We start from the raw sequence: 16,374 nt of genomic DNA, 5'->3' as shown, positions 1-16,374 counted from the left end.
CCCAAGAAGAAACATGGTTAGTTTGCAGCTATGACCTCAAAGTGCATTATATGTATGAGTGTGTGTGCACACCCACATGCAAGCACATATGGAAGCGGAGAGGCCACTGGAAGGTACAAGGAACCAGTATAGAGGACACACAGGATATAGATCACACACTCAGAAGCTCTCAAGAACCAGACGGGCAATGTAACAGGTGCAGCAGCTGGGTAAAAGCTAACAGAAACAATAGAGGTTATAAAAAAGAAGAAGAAAAAAAAGACAATGCCTCGAAAAGCATTCAAATTCAACTTCAGAAAAACAAACCGTGCTCGTCAAATAAAGCATAACTACATCTGGATTCAGGAGTCAGGCCAGATTCAGCTGCCAGTTTTCAAAGCTGAGAATGCAACAGGCCCAACCAATCATTTCCTTATTCCCTCTGAGGGTGGCAAAGAGCTCATCAGAGACTCCAAGGCACTCACCCCAGGACCTCCCACCCCTGACTCCCCAGACTTCCCCAGGTCTTTGCCTTACTGTAGTATTATGAAAAGAGGCTAAGTGGCTAAAGAATTAAAAGCTTACCACTTGAGCTTCCAGGAGTAGAAAACTGAGAGGCATCGAGGAATTTTCGAGGAGTAGGAAGGTTGGTAACATCAATCAGAGGAACGGGAGAAGCATCTTTTATAAGGGAGCTAAAAAAGAAAGGTAGAGTAGTTAGTTTCCACTTTCTCCAAAACCAACTACGTGCCCATCTCTTAGCCCTTTCTTTTTGTCATGAGCCCTCTATCTCCACTGTGACTTCAAAGGTCTCCCAAGAGTATTTCCAGTGGTGATTGCTATAGAAAGGGGGTTAAAGATACATTCTAAAGGTTCTAAGTATTCAGTTTTTTATCGTCTTACTTCACTGCTAGGTTTAAAAACATTAGTGTACATATATTCCGGATCATCTGGATGACTACCTTACAACCAAATTATGCCATGCAATATCAGCACCCTTTGTTGTTTCTGTGTTAAAATTAATTTATCAGCAAAGGAAGAACAAATGTCACCATTTCATGATAACTGAACAAAGGTTTAAGTAGTTAAGCTTTGTTGAACCTGTGTTTTCCAGCTGGAGTTTTTGATATATTCTGGGAGTTCACTACATTCAGCTTTCTTTAAAAGAGGTTCATAAATTTCATCAAATTGAGAATCACGACAATAAAAGATGATTTAAGGAACTCAAACAGCTTAATTCAGTATCTGATTACCCATTTCACCTTTTCCAAAAAGGCCTAGCACCTCATCTTAATGATTAACTTTAAGCATCTCCAAAATAAACACATTAATTTTAAATGACACAAAGACTATAAAAAACAATTAAATTTTCAAGTTAATTCCCACTTATAGCCATCTGTTAAGTGAAAGAAGTAGGCAATTTCAAGGCAAGTAACACCTGTGTTCTACTCTCAAGAAACTGAACCATCTATGGTGCACCTGGATGGCTCATTCAGAAGAGCATGCAACTCTTGATCTCAGAATCGTAAGTTCAAGTCCCACACTGGGTGTGCAGATCATTAAAGAAATAATAATAAACTTAAAAAAGGAAGGGAGGAAGGGAGGGAGGGAGGGAGGAATAAACTGAATTATCTAACATTCTGCATCTACAACAGGAAAGCTTCTCCAAGTTCCAAGGGTAGACAGGTCAAAGCCACAATTCTCACCTCTCTCCAGTCCCATAAACAACATCAGCAGTAGCAGTGGCAATCTGGCTAACCATGGAAGTGACCCTCACAGTGGTTGTAAACAGAGGGCAGGCAGAGCCAGGGCATGGGGACAAGACCACACCTTAAGGAAAGCTGTCTCCAAATGGGACAGAAAGTCGCATGCTTTTTTAACATCTGCACCCCCCCAACCCACAGTGACATATCCCTATCTCCCTCTCATCACTCCTTTTGGGTCCTAAGTACTAGGTATTTTTGTATGTGTGTATTTTTAATCTAATAAATGTATGCATGTTCTTTCAGAAAACTCTGAAAAACAAACTTCACATTAAAGGGCAAAATCATCATTTCAGGTATTATTTTTAATACCTGCGGTATTAACATGTGAGCTGTTGTCCCAGGCCTGTGGATAAGTGACAGTTACTAAGTCCTCCCTTCTCACTGACTACAGGGGAAGAAGGAACCATTGACTCAAACAAGTCTTCCGCATCTAAGTGCTGGGCACAGGGTTCAGTGCCAAGGATGCAAGTACGAACACCATACAAGCGAAACCAAACTTAGCCCATTTCCAGCTGCTGGAACTGCTTGCCCACTAACGTCAAACCTCAAATGTAAGATATAAAAGTAACAAAGATAACATTTACCTGGAATTAAATGGACATGGTTCCTATAAACCTTTTCCTCCAATATAAAGCTATTAACCTCCTGTTTACCTCAACTATCCTAAGAAACAGAGCCTTCAAACCTAGTGACTGGTCACAGTAATTTGTCTGTTTATAAAATCAATTAGAGCATAGATTTACCCAGTCATCTTTTACATACCAACTACTGCTCTCATCTCAGTTTCTCCCTCAATTACCTCACCTCATCCTCTTGCCCGGATTTACTCACAATTGCAAACCTAGCTCCATACGCCTCCCTGCCCTGGATACAGGAGGATAATCACCGATGTTTACAGTGCTGCTACCCGGTATTAAGAAAAAGTCCATTCCAATTCTAAATGATGGGAAAAGTATATAATACATTTCATAAATATTTCCATAACAAAAATGGACAAGTTATTTTTAGAGCATTGATAAATGAAGGTATCAACTAACAGGAAAGTTCAGGTGTATACCTGGGATACATGAGGCGGTAAAGTTAGTACCTACTTGTGTGCAGTGATATGTGTCTACATGTGAGTATAATACACCCTTCTACAGACACAGATGGGCACGAGCTTCACTCCAGACTAAAACCTACAATTATTTTCTCAATTTTAACCCAAAAATATGTTCTCAGTTAAAAACAGGGTAATAAGTGGCATGCCATTTTAACTCTGGAAAACATAACCTACTGACTTTATTATGAGAGCCAACAGGACTCTCAAACTCCATCAATACATTTTTAGAAAGTCAATGGACTGCAAAACTATTTTCATAGACTCGTCTCTCTAAGATTTTCCCCTGGGCTTCAATTTTCTCCTTTGTGAACACTAACCCAAAGGCAAGTAACTCTGGAAATGACTTTTGGTTTTTCTCTTGTTCCTTTACGAAAGGACTTAGTCTCAAGAGTTCAAGAGAAGCGAGTACACCCACTCGTTCAGTAACTAGAGACATGAAGCACCACAGAAAGGGAGATTATTATAGAACACGGCCTCTGTTTCCATTTCAGAAGAAATAAAGTTGAGCAAGTATTAGAACCTCCGAAGAGTTCTGAATATCTCTAAGGAAGTATTTTTGAAAACAAAAAATAAAATCAAGATTAGATTGTTCTTACCAATTTCGTCATTCATATGAATGCTCTGAACTGCTTTATGTTGAAAGAAACATCAGAAGCTATTTTTCTTTTTATACATATAGGATTACAAATTTTTTTATGTTTACCTTTCAGACAGAGAGACAGAGACACAGAGAGAGAGAGACAGACAGACAGACAGACAGAGAGCGGGTGTGGGGCACTGAGAGGGAGACACAGAATCCAAAGCAGGCTCTGTCAGCACACAGGCCGACGTGGAGCTCGAAGTCACCAACTGTGAGATCATGACCTGAGCCGAAGTCGGACGCTCAACAGACTGAGTCACCCAGGCGTCCCCTACAAATTTTTATTTTAAATATATTTAGAATCACTCATGGCTGAGCTGTCAAAGACAGCTGACATACACAAAATCCTTTCCGGCATAAGACAATACCCCCACAATTACTAACTGCATGTTGTGATTGAATGGGGTTTGCCATTGACTAACCACCTGGTGGCAAACAGGAAAACTATAAAGCAAACTCTACCAAAAACATTCCCTACCACCATAACCCTAAGGACTTTCTGGCCGCTAACCATCCATCCATCTAGTAAGGACCTATTTATATGTGCTTGACTTTAATACACCATGAAAAGTTTGGGTTTTGTGGCGTTTTTTTTTTTTTAAGAAGGATTAGAAGACCCAAAAACTTATTAAACATTTGCTTTTTTATTAGAACTTCCTTCCACTCCTTCACTTAACAGTATGTCCAACTACGGCCGAATTTCACAGGGGCGGCTCCTATGGCTGATTTTAGTGTCAAACTACAACTTGACAGAGGTGAGCCGAACTTTAAGTTGTAAATCTAGTAACGACTAGGTTTGCCTCTATAACCCCAACGCCTGGCACAGTACCCGGCAAAGAGCAAGGGTTCGTAAAAGTTTGTTAAGTCAAACTGAGCTGAGAAATAGCTGTCCACGATAATATGCCCTTAGTCAGAAAATGTAACTGAATAATGAAACAGGGGAATGGCTGGCAAAGTAATTCTCTGTCGTTCTAAGATCGGCCTGAACATATGGAAAGAATAATGAATGATTCAGAGGGTATAAAAGTCAAAAACAGTAATGGTCTCAAATGACAGATCAAGAGTGAAGCCATGTAATACAAAAAAAGTGAAACTAAAATGTAGGCAGAGGGAAAAAGAAGAGAAAAAGAACTGAAAGATAAAAAAGAAAACAGACAAAAAAAGAAAAAAATTAACAGACAAAATAGGAAATAAATAACACAACAGGGTCCAGCACTTTCCTTATGCCCCCACAGACAAATATGGACACCAAAATCCATGGGGCTGAAATCCATGGGGCTCTCTATGAGCAAGAGAGCATCCAAGGAAACAAGGTCAAATCAAGTATTAAGCCAGGATGCAGAAAGTAAATGGATTAACTTAAAAAATAACTCTTTATTGCTCATCAGTTTATGAAGGTATTATATGTTTTTAAAATATATATTAAAAAATAATCTAATTATACTGTAGCACTTTCCAAAACAGTTAACAGCAAAGAGTCTATCTGTCCATCCATCCCTACCCCCCCCTACATATACACACACTCATACATACAAAAACGTACACATGCTCTTTTTCAACATTATTTGGATCATCCTATATAGAATTTTAGATCCTGGTTTTTCGTTTCAGCAGCAAACATTTTACTATTTCATTAAAAGTAATCTTCAGAAGCATCATCAATAATTATATTACTACTGAAGTAATAATACATGCTCATGATGGATACACTCACAGTCCTGAGGATATGAACTAAGTCCTTATTTCCTATTTCCTATCTACCATTTCCACTTCTCATAGCTAATTCCTTTTATCAGTGTCAGTATTATCCTTCCAGGAATTTTCTTTATAGAAACATACATTTATGTCTACATATAAAGGATACATATTTAAATATATATTCTCTCAATTCTTACACAAATAGGTTCATCCTGTACACACTGTTTTTCAATTGGCTTTTTTTAGACCCAATAATGTATCTTAGAAATCTTTCCCCATCTGCACAGAGATCTTTCTCGTTTATTTAAGAATTACATGGCATGGATACGCCATAATTCATTTCACTATATGCCTCTTGATGAACATCTAAACTGCATTTTTTTGTTGTTGTTCTTACCAACAACATTCCAATGAATATCCTTTTACATATATTTTCATGATATGGTACTATTTTGTAGGATATGGGCCAAGAAAGCCTCCTCCACATACATTCTCTTGATTTTTTCTAATGCTAGTAAAGTTTTATCATGTGATTTTTAAACTGAGTTAGAATTTTTTATATATAATAACAAGTAGGCATCTAAATTTATTTTTCTTTAGCCAAATGTCTCAACACTAATTTCTAAGCAGCCATCATTCCCTCTACTTACTTGGATTATTGTTAAAAAATATTAAAGTTCCATATATCCTGCGTCTGTTTCTAAATTCTATTTTGTTATACCAATCTGATTTCCTTTCTTTTTTTTTTTTTTTTTAAACATTTACTCATTTTTGAGAGATAGAGAGTGACTGTGGGAGGGGCAGAGAGAGAGGGAGACACAGAATCTGAAGCAGCTCCAGGCTCCAAGCTGTCAGCACACAACCCAAGGCAAGGCTTGAACCCACGGACCATGAGACCATGACCTGAGCTGAAGTCGGACGCTTACCTGACTGAGCCACTCAGGTGCCTCCCCAATCTGATTTTCTATTTGCATACCTGCACTGTTTTGATTAGTTTGATAATACATTTTAATATTAGATAAGAAAAGCCTCCCTTAATACTGCCCTTCAATTTTTTTTAAATAGTTCTTATTTACTTATCCTTCTATGTGAACTACAGATGTGACAATTTCAAAAAAACCCAACTGGGATTTAACTGGAACTGACATCTTTGAGTTAAGAATGTGGAAGTTCTCTCCATTTATTTAGGTCTTGTTTCATATCCTCCAAATACGACTTTTATTATTTTTTCCATGGAGCCACGTAACTTCCTTTTATTACACCTACTAGTTTTCTATTTCTACTTCAAAAATACGTATGTGCCCAGGTGCCTGGGTGGCTCAGTTGGTTAAGCAGCTGACTTCGGCTCAGATCACGATCTCACAGTTCGTGAGTTCAAGCCCCTCATCGGGCTCTGTGCTGACAGCTCAGAGCCTGGAGCCTGCTTCAGATTCTGTCTCCTTCTTTCTCTCTCTGCCCCTCCCCCTCTTGTGCTCTGTGTCTGTCTCTCAAAAATAAATAAACGTTAAACAAAATATTTTCAAAAATATGTATGTGCCTTCGGGTGATTTTTTTTGTTGTTTTCTGTGAGAGTAGACATTTGTTGTTGGGTGTTTATGTGTTTGTTTCTGGATACCAGCAGTTAGAACAGTCTTTGTATTTGGAAAGACTCTCGACTGTCTAAGTCAATGCAAAAAAGAAAGAGGGCCCAACTTCCTACTGTACCAGCTGAAGGAGGCCAGACATGTCTCAGGCTCAACAAACTGGATGCTTCTACCCAGGACTTCAAATCCTGAGGAGATAAAGACAGATGCAGGGACACTTACAGAACACTGGCACAAGAATACAAACTCCAGCAGCTGCAGGCATGGTGACAAAGACAACAACCCAACCAGCCCCTTCCCTGGGTTTGTCGACAGGGTGTGCTCAGCTGCTTCATCTCTCCTGGTCCCTCCTGGGTGTTAGAGCCTGATTGCACAGCCTTCCTTCCCTTCGGCTCTATGACCTACCGCCTTACCACTTTCCACTTAATTCCCTTCCTTGTTTGAGTTATCAGGATTGATTTCTGCTACTTGCAATCTAGAATATTAGCTAATAAATCATCCTTGTACTAGAGAATATTTTATTTGCTTCCCCTCTAGTGATTGTCCATAGAGAAGTCTGTAGGGGCGCCTGGGTGGTTCAGTCGGTTGGATGTCCGACTCTTGATTTCAGCTCAGGTCATGATCTCGCGGTTCATGGGATTGAGGCCTCTGTCGGGCTCTGTGCCGACAGCACAGAGATTGCTTCGGATTCTTTCTCTCCTCTCTCACGTGCTCTCTCTTCCCAAAATAAATATACAAACATTAAAAAAAAAAAAAAAAAAAAAATCTTGGGACGCCTAGGTGGCCCAGTCAGTTAAGCATCCTACTTCACCTCATGATCTCATGGTTTGTGAGTTCAAGCTTTGCATCGGGCTCTGTGCTGACAGTTCAGAGCCTGGAGCCTGCTTGGGATTCTGTCTCCCTCTCTTTCTGGCCCTCCCTTGCTAACACGGCCTCTTTTCTCTCACTCTCAAAAATAAACATTTAATGGGGCGCCTGGGTGGCTCAGTCGGCTAAGCGTCCGACTTCGGCTCAGGTCATGATCTCACAGTTTGTGAGTTCGAGCCCCGCATCGGGCTCTGTGGTGACAGCTCAGAGCCTGGAGCCTGCTTCAAATTCTATGTCTCCTTCTCTCTCTGCTCCTCCCCTGCTCACGCTCGGTCTCTCTCTCCTTCAAAAATAAATAAAAATATTTAAAATAATAATAATAATAAACATTTAAAAATTTTTTAAAATTAAAAAAAAGACATCTTTAAATATACATATCTAGGTTAATAAACACAAAATTAAGTTAAACATTTTCTCCAATTATTCAAATCCAAAACAACTTCTGACTTATCTTACACAAGAATTCACCACTCCTTTTTATCTCCTGACTGTCCAAATTTCCCTATGTTATGTCTCTAACATAAGATAGGGATATAATTCCTGTTTATTATAGAGTATTCTTTTACCACATAGACCTTTTTCAAAAATAGCTTCAGCTTATATTTTTGATCTTATAAAAATGTATTTGTCAGTTTTTTATATACACATTTACATATTTAATGGTGTGTGGTCCTTACAGTAGTTTCAAACCACTACAACTTTAATGTTGTCAAGTTGCTGATTGTGGTTTGTATCTTAGAGTTCATCTTTGCATACTAGTTCTTTTTGTTGTTACTTTATATCTGAGAACATCTTGCTGCTGCCCATGCTTAACAGTGTCCACTTGGCTGGGTATAGAAACCTTTGGTCCCCATTCTTCCCTATTCAACACTTTGTAAGACTCTGTTCTGCTGTCTTCTGGTATTCTGTGTTCAGCAAATCCTGGTGATCCTGATTTTTGCTCCTCTTTACCAGGCCTGGGTTCAACCGTATAAAACAGAAAACTCATTGGGGCACCTGGCTGACTCAGTCAGTTAAGCATCCGACTTCAGCTCAGGGCATGATCTCACGGTTCATGGGTTCGAGCCCCGCGTGGGACTCTTTGCTGAAAGCTCAGTGCCTGGAGCCTGCTTCAGATTCTGTGTCTGCCTCTCTCTCTGCCCCTTCCCCACTCGCACTCTGTTGCTCTCTCAAAAATAAACAAACATTAAAAAAATAAAAAACAGAAGACTCAAAACAGCAGTGGCCTGAGCACAATAAAAAAATTTTCCTCCCTCTCAGAGGAAAGATGTAACCCATTCAGACTATAAACGAGGATCCATGCTACTACAGAGTTCAGGATGTGCTTCCATCCTCAAGGTCACCTAGTATCCAAGATAGCTTGATGGCACCAATCCACGTCCTTGACAAGAAGTAAAGGAAGGCAAGGGAAGGGTAAAATAGTGAGTGTACCAGTTTGGCTGGCACCTTTAGAGAACCTTCCTAGGAGCCCTGATTCAAAAGCTTGCAAGCAGAAATCTCCCGAACCACCTTTAGCTATGTGGGAGGATGGGAAATACAGCCTGTGGGCTGCCAGGAACAAAATAAGGATTGTCATGAAAATTGAAGAAGGGCCAAATGGATATCAGGTGGGCAAATAACTCTCTGTCACAGGAGACAACAATTTTTCTTCCTAGTCCTCACAGAATTTTTTTACAATTCATAAATATCTCCTGATCATATCTAAGAACAAGATTTTTCATTCATCTTACCTTAAATCCTTGTGATTTTCAGACCAAGGTCTTTTTGGGTTTTTTTCTCCTGTTTAAGTAGGCTTCTTTATTTACATTGTAATTATTATCTGTTTCTCCCTGTATCCGTTTGCTAGGGCTGCCACGATAAGGTACCCCAGACTGGGTGGCTTAACCAACAGAAATGTATTTTCTTACAGTTCTGGAGGCAGGAAGTCAAGATCAAGATGTTGGGACTTGGTTTCTTCTGACGACTCTCTCCTTGCCTCGTAGATGGTATCTCAGCACGAGATCTTCGCAGGATCTTCCCTCTGGGTGAGTCTGGATCCAAATTTCTTCTTAAATAGACAACAGTCATACCGGAGTAGGGCCCACCCTAATGGCCTCATTTAACTTATTTACCTCTTAAAAGACCCTATCTCCAAACTAGTCACAGTCTGAGGTACTTGCAGTTAGGTCTTGAAGACCTAAATTTTAGGCGGGGGGGGGGGGGGGGGGGGGGGGGGGGGGGGGGACACAATTCAGCCCAAAACACTATCATGTTAGTGTTGTTCTACAGAGTAACTAAAATCACTATTCTCCAACTTTCGCACCCACTATCTTTCTTTTATCATCCTGTCTTTATCCTCTGTATGATGAGGAAACTTTTCCCTCCTTACCACTGCTTCAACTCTTCTCCCCAGCGCTTGAAACAAACATTGAATTTCCCTACTTTGTCCCATTTGTTCTTAAATTTTGTTCATGTTTAGTTCATTCTTTCTGCATCTCTACCAATTCCATTCTTACAGCTCTCCATCACCCTCTCACAGAAGCTATATGCTTGCTGCATACAGCCACAGAATAAGCACATTCAACAATAAGCACATATTTTGGTGGTTGACTAATCCAGGCTAGGCAGCCCAGGTGATCTCAGCTCAGTTCCACAGAGCTCTCATCCTCCTCTGGGCCTGATGCCATCCCGGCAACAGCAAAGACACAAGAGGGCATGCTCCCTGCCGCAAGCCCATTTCGAGCCCTTCTTTGTGGCACATGCTTAACAATAAGCAAAAGCAAGACCCCACCCCACCCCCCCCAAAAAAATCACAAAAATCAAAGAACAGGAAATATACTTCTCTCACTACACTGGAGGAAGGAGTAGTAATTTTGAATAACCTCATCTATTACATCATCCTGTATCCTTCGAAAAACTCCAGCTTAAGCATCTTAAATTTTCCTGTTTTGATTTATAAACTTATTTCAAATAAATGCTCTTCTCTGAGACTTCAAGGTAATGCTTATTCTCCCTTATGTTATAGAATACTTTCACAGAACCCAGAGTATTTTTGGATTTTTTTTTAGTCCTTACATGGGAAGGAATCTATTCATACCTGCTATTTACCACCACACACTGTGGAAGGAATTGCCTTAACACCGCCCCCACCTAACACTACTTTCCACTAAGGAACTAACATTCTATTCAGATACAGTGTTGAAGTTACTTCTCGGGTACATAACCCTCAGCTCAATTTGTGTGCCTGGCAGAAGATTTTCTAGTGCCCATCTGCGAAAACGAGATAGAAACTTCTCTTTCTGTCAGGGTCTTGGACTAAACTGAAGCATCACGCACAAAGTTGGCAATTTTTGTCTGAAGAGGATAGGACTTCAAAGGCTTCCTTCCCAGTATGCACTGCTTCCAGTGCTCCGCTTGTCTGTAGCTGGATGAAAAAGTACGAGCACATGTATTTTGACAGGTACAGCTCAACTGCCCTCTGAGATCTGAGAGCTATTTTCAAGGAACGCTGGAAGGACTATGACATGCACAGCTATCTGATACATGTTAATAACGTCAGTAGTCTACTGTCTTAACTGTCTTAAGACCTGGTCTTACTTCCTACCAGGTCTAAACTAACCCAGTGAATTTCTTGAGTCCACACCCAGGCCCTTAAGTACAGGACTATGCTACGATCAAGCCCAGGGATAAAAGAAAAGTGTTCTCTCTGAAGCTCCCCTGAACTATTCCAGAAAGAAGACTGTCTACAGCTGAACACGACCCCTAAGTAACAAAGAATCTTATAACTTCAGTCCATACACATATTTCTTAATTAGGCCAGCTGTGCTGTATAACTTAAGGATCTTTTTCTCTCCTTTGTGAGATGTACCAGAGTATCTCTGATCCAGTACACAGGCCCACAGTACATGTTTCTTATCCATCTTTACATAAAAGGGTCATAATAAGTGTGCAATGAAGGAATGAAGAAACTCGGGATGACAGCCTTTCAGAACATGGAGTATTTGCTATTACAAAACCATCTTATAGTTTCAGGGACAGTATGTTGAAAAGTAAGAAGCAAAACCAAGAAGCAAATCAAGTACAACAGTCTTCTGGGAAACAAATAATGGTCCTTGAACTTCTCCACTGCCACAAGACACTGTAGCGAAGAGGCTCTTTAACCAACCTCACTCTCCCTTTCTCCTTGTTACGCTGCACAACTCGGCTGGTGGATTTGATGTACAGGTGCCGGTGCAGTTCATCTATGAGAACCAAGTGGAGGTTCATCTTCTTGCTGTGAAGCTCCAGCCTCAGGTCGCTCAGTCCTTCCACCTGGAGCAGGGGGCCCTCCAAAGACTCCACTGCTGACACCTGAAGAGAGAATAAAAAATGATTAAGTGGGACAACTACAAAACCTACCAATATTAGAAACACAAGAGACTATTTCTAAAAGAAAAAGAGAATTTATATGAACCGTACCAGCATACATCAGACTTTGAAGAGTGTAACGTGGTTAGGCCTAGTTGTGCCTTTGAAGGTGCACCATCTAAGAGGAATAGTGCTGAAGGAAACAATCTTGTTAAAGATAAACATTTGCAGCAACGTGGATGGAACTGGGAGGTATCATGCTGAGTGAAGTAAGTCGGTCGGAGAAGGACAGATATCATATGTTTTCACTCATATGTGGATCTTGAGAAAGTTAACAGAAGGCCATGGGGGAGGGGAAGGGGAAAATAAACAGTTACAAACAGAGAGGGAGGGAGGGAGAGAAACCACGAGAGACTCTTAAATACAGAGAACAAACTGATGGGGAGGTGGGGGAGAGGGGAAAGTGGGTGATGGGCATTAAGGAGGGCACCTGTTGGGATGAGCACTGGGTGTTGTATGTAAGCCAATTTGACGATAAATTAAAATAAAAAAAGAATAGAGGAAAATTTTTCACTAAAAAAAAAAAAGGATAAACATAAAGGCATCTAAAGCACCACAGAGCTGTATGTATCATTTATTCCCACACACACTGCCTGTTAACAGACACAAGTGTGATGGCCTCCCCGACCACATTATGTCATTCATTTCCTCACAAGAAGTCCACATACTAATGACTGAAATCAACTTTTAATCACATTTAGCTTTTTAAGACTAAGACTAAATAAAAGCACACTACATGAGGGGCACCTGGGTGGCTCAGTCGGTTGAGTATCCGACTTCGGCTCAGGTCATGATCTCGCGGTCCGTGAGTTCGAGCCCCGCGCCGGGCTATGTGCTGACAGCTCAGAGCCGGGAGCCTGTTTCAGATTCTGTGTCTCCCTCTCTCTCTGACCCTTCCCTGTTCATGCTCCGTCTCTCTCTGTCTCAAAAATAAATAAATGTTTAAAAAATAAAAATAAAAAATAAGAAAAGCACACTACGTGAACGTCTAAATAATTCTCACTGTGATCATGAGGCAGAGCTTGGTTAGCCTAAGTCTACATGTGTGCCTACATACAGACAGGCTCTTGCTCGCTCTTCCTCGTACACACATACACAGAGGTAAATGCGTTTTTGACATGAAAGCTACGGGCAGAAAATAACAGTCATCACCTCTCCTTGACCTGATCCAGTTCGACAGAAGAAATGGGATATGAACGGTGAAGAGAAAATAAACTACAGAGAAGGAAACGCTCCTGGTGTGAAGTGCAATTTGGGAGATTTTAAGACAGAAAAGATTGGATGAATAAAAATGGAATAGGAATACCTCCAACAAATGAAGATGAGGGCCTCGGGGAGTGTGGAACAACTCACTTTGAAACCAAAGTAGTAACTGTAAAGGGGGGGAAATAAAGTATGTTTCATATGATCCCATTTATCCATGGATATAAGATTATATTTGTCTTTCCATAAAGATCTAGATTTTTAAAAATCTTTTTCATGTTTATTTATTTTTGAGAAAGAGAAAAAGAGAGAGAGAGAGATCGCAAGCGGAGGAGCAGAGAGAGAGGGAGACACAGAATCCGAAGCAGGCTCCAGGCTCCAACCTGTCAGCACAGAGCCTGACGTGGGGCTTGAACTCAAGAACCACAAGATCATGACCTGAGTCAAATTCGCACGTTTAACCGACTGAGCGACCCAGGCACCCCAAGATCTAGATTTTTTAAAGAAAATAACGAGGTGAAGAATATACTCTTACTATTCCTTAGGAGAAAAATAAAAACAAGAGAGAAACACAAAGAAGAAAATAATAATAAGGAAAGGGGAAAAAATAGTTTCAAACAGAGGGAGGGAAAATAAGAGACTCTTAAATACAGAGAACTGAGGGTTGATGGGGGTGGGCCGCTGGGGGGTAAGGAAAATGGGTGATGGGCACTGAGGAGGGCACTTGTTGGGATGAGCACTGGGTGTTGTATATAAGCAATGAATCACGGGAATCTACTCCCGAAACCAAGAGCACACGGTATACACTGTATGTTAGCTAACTTGACAATACACTGTATTGAGTAAAAATAAAATAAAACAAAACAAAACAAAATAATAGTAATAGTAGTAGTAGTGTAGTAGGAGTAGTAATAGAAAAGAGAGGACTACAAGCTGAACTCAGAGGGAGAAGAGCCCTACCCAGCTCCCCAAAGGGATTCCTATGCTACGACTACTCCCTGCTTAGGTTATACTTGTCAATATCCCTAAAAGGTACAGAGAAAGGCAATAACTAGTAATACTTTAAGGTACAAAGAGTGGATGTAATTAGGGAGATAAACATGCTCCTAAAAAGTAAGGCGTTTAAGTAAAGGCAATAGATAACGAAAGCCATGAAACGTATCAATGATCAAAAGTGCTGATCACGGACCTACACCAGTGCACAACGTCACTGAGGAGCACGTGGGCAGTGAATACAGAAAGTCTGGGAGCCGCCAAATACAAACCGGCCTGAGGTGGGGGAGGAAAATGCAACGGCTTACCCACAAACACAGCACTTGTTTTGTGATGTGCTATACAATCAAATGTCAGCAGCAAGTAAGTCTCCTTAAGTTAACCAAGCAAGAAGGAAGGAATGAAAAAGTGGCAAGCGCTGAGCCAGCTCTGCCCCCCGAAGCCTGCCAGTTCATTTTCATGCTGACCCATAACTGCCCCTGTGACAAGAGCCCCTGGGCCTCATGCGAGCTGCCAACAATTCCAAATGGAAAAGCAGCCTCGCAAAATGACCACTGTGTCCCCAAGGAGGAAAAACAACAACAAATTCATTTACACTTATGCTCTAAAATGGATTTTAACTCAGGTCTGTAACAGAGAAAAGAGGATGCATTAACCTTTAGTGACATCGAGGTCCAGAAAATGAAAAATAATTTGGTAAGCCACTGGCCCATCATGTCGCCTTATCCCTTAAGGTAATTAAATCCAGCTGAGATATTTAAGCTTAAAAACCACCCACTGCACATCCACACTCAATTTGTTTGTAGGAATTTGCATGAAGATTTTTAACCCAAACAGTTCATGTTCCCAAAACAAAATTATAGGATAATGTCAACTTGCAAAGCTACTTAATTGAAGTCTGTTTTTGTTTTCGTTTTTTTAATATAAGGAAAGCACTTAACACAGTGCCTGGCACATACTGAGTGCTCACTGGAATTAGACATGAGATTTTTAACAGAATCTATTTATTCTGTGGTTAAAGAAATCTCACGGGGTGTTACTAACGTGCTAATGCTACTGTTTTCAGCAAAGTGTTGTTTACGTTACAAGCATTTGGATGACAAATTTTCTGAATATGTCTTCTTGACCCAAAATACAAGTACAATTTATATATATATATAATCAAGAGTAATTTTACAATTTCAAAGATTTGAAAACCATACCACAGGGAAGACAGCACGCTTATTTTTATATGAAAATACAGTGCTCCAATTTCCTGGCCTTCACTTATTAAAAGCTATAATTACGAAAGCTAGGCAAGGGCACTGTCTTCCCCCACTCTAACCTTACTGAGTGGTACTAAAACGGATTTTAAGAAAATAGTTATCAGTGCAACATGTGATCTCTAGAACATCAGTTTATAGAAACCTGACATTTATCTTACCTGGTTTCAAGAAGCCTGTAGCGTAACATTTATACATAAGCAAAACTTGGTGAGGCAGAAAACAGCCAATCCATCCAAACATCACTGATGGTCAATTCTGCTGTATGGGGGATGGGGGAAACCTGGTTTCCAGGCATTTGCCAACATTCAGGATTTATTAGAAATCATTAAATATCTTTGGGGTGCCTGGCTGGTTCAATTGGTACAGCATGCAACTCTTGATCTCAGGGTTGTAAGTTCAAGCCCCACATTGGGTCCAGAGATTAAAGATAAAATCTTAAAAAATATCCACGTTTAGATATGCATAACTACTGGTAAAAACACAACTAAAGAGTTTGTTTTTTTTTTTTAATGTGGTAATTTTATGAATCATTTCACTGTGTCCCAAATTTAATGTCTACAGAGCACTTTTTTTTATTTATTTAATGTTTATTTTTGAGACAGAGAGAGACAGAGCATGAACGAGGAAGGGTCAGAGAGAGAGAGAGACACAGAATCTGAAGCAGGCTCCAGGCTCTGAGCTGTCAGCACAGAGCCTGACGTGGGGCTTGAACTCAAGGACCGTGAGATCATGACCTGAACCGAAGTCGGCTGCTTAACCGACTGAGCCACCCAGGCGCCCCTACAGAGCACTTTTTAAATAACACTAATGAACCATTAACAAGAATTCAAGAGATGAGGTTGGACTAAAGTAGCAACAAAACGGTCTCACAGGTGAGTTACTATGAGAAATT

The 16,374-nt window shown here is 40.4% G+C and overlaps 1 protein-coding gene across 5 annotated transcripts in view; it reads right to left on the bottom strand.

Moving 5' to 3' along the window:
* Nucleotides 1–16,374, bottom strand: part of EXOC4 (exocyst complex component 4) — a 750,505-nt gene that overhangs the window by 686,039 nt on the left and 48,092 nt on the right. For all 5 annotated transcript variants that reach the window (XR_006198787.1, XM_042925097.1, XM_042925116.1 and 2 more), the window contains exons 4-5: nt 11,780–11,964; nt 565–674 (exon numbers count right to left, since the gene is read on the bottom strand). Coding sequence is in view for 4 of the 5 variants with exons in the window: in XM_042925097.1 (XP_042781031.1) it covers nt 565–674; nt 11,780–11,964 (295 nt within the window). In the remaining variant the exon portion in view is untranslated. The remainder of the gene's footprint in view (nt 1–564; nt 675–11,779; nt 11,965–16,374) is intronic.

The sequence above is a fragment of the Panthera leo genome, chromosome A2, assembly GCF_018350215.1.
Source record: "Panthera leo isolate Ple1 chromosome A2, P.leo_Ple1_pat1.1, whole genome shotgun sequence".
Lineage (NCBI taxonomy): Eukaryota > Metazoa > Chordata > Mammalia > Carnivora > Felidae > Panthera > Panthera leo.
This window is presented reverse-complemented; position numbering and strand designations above follow the sequence as displayed.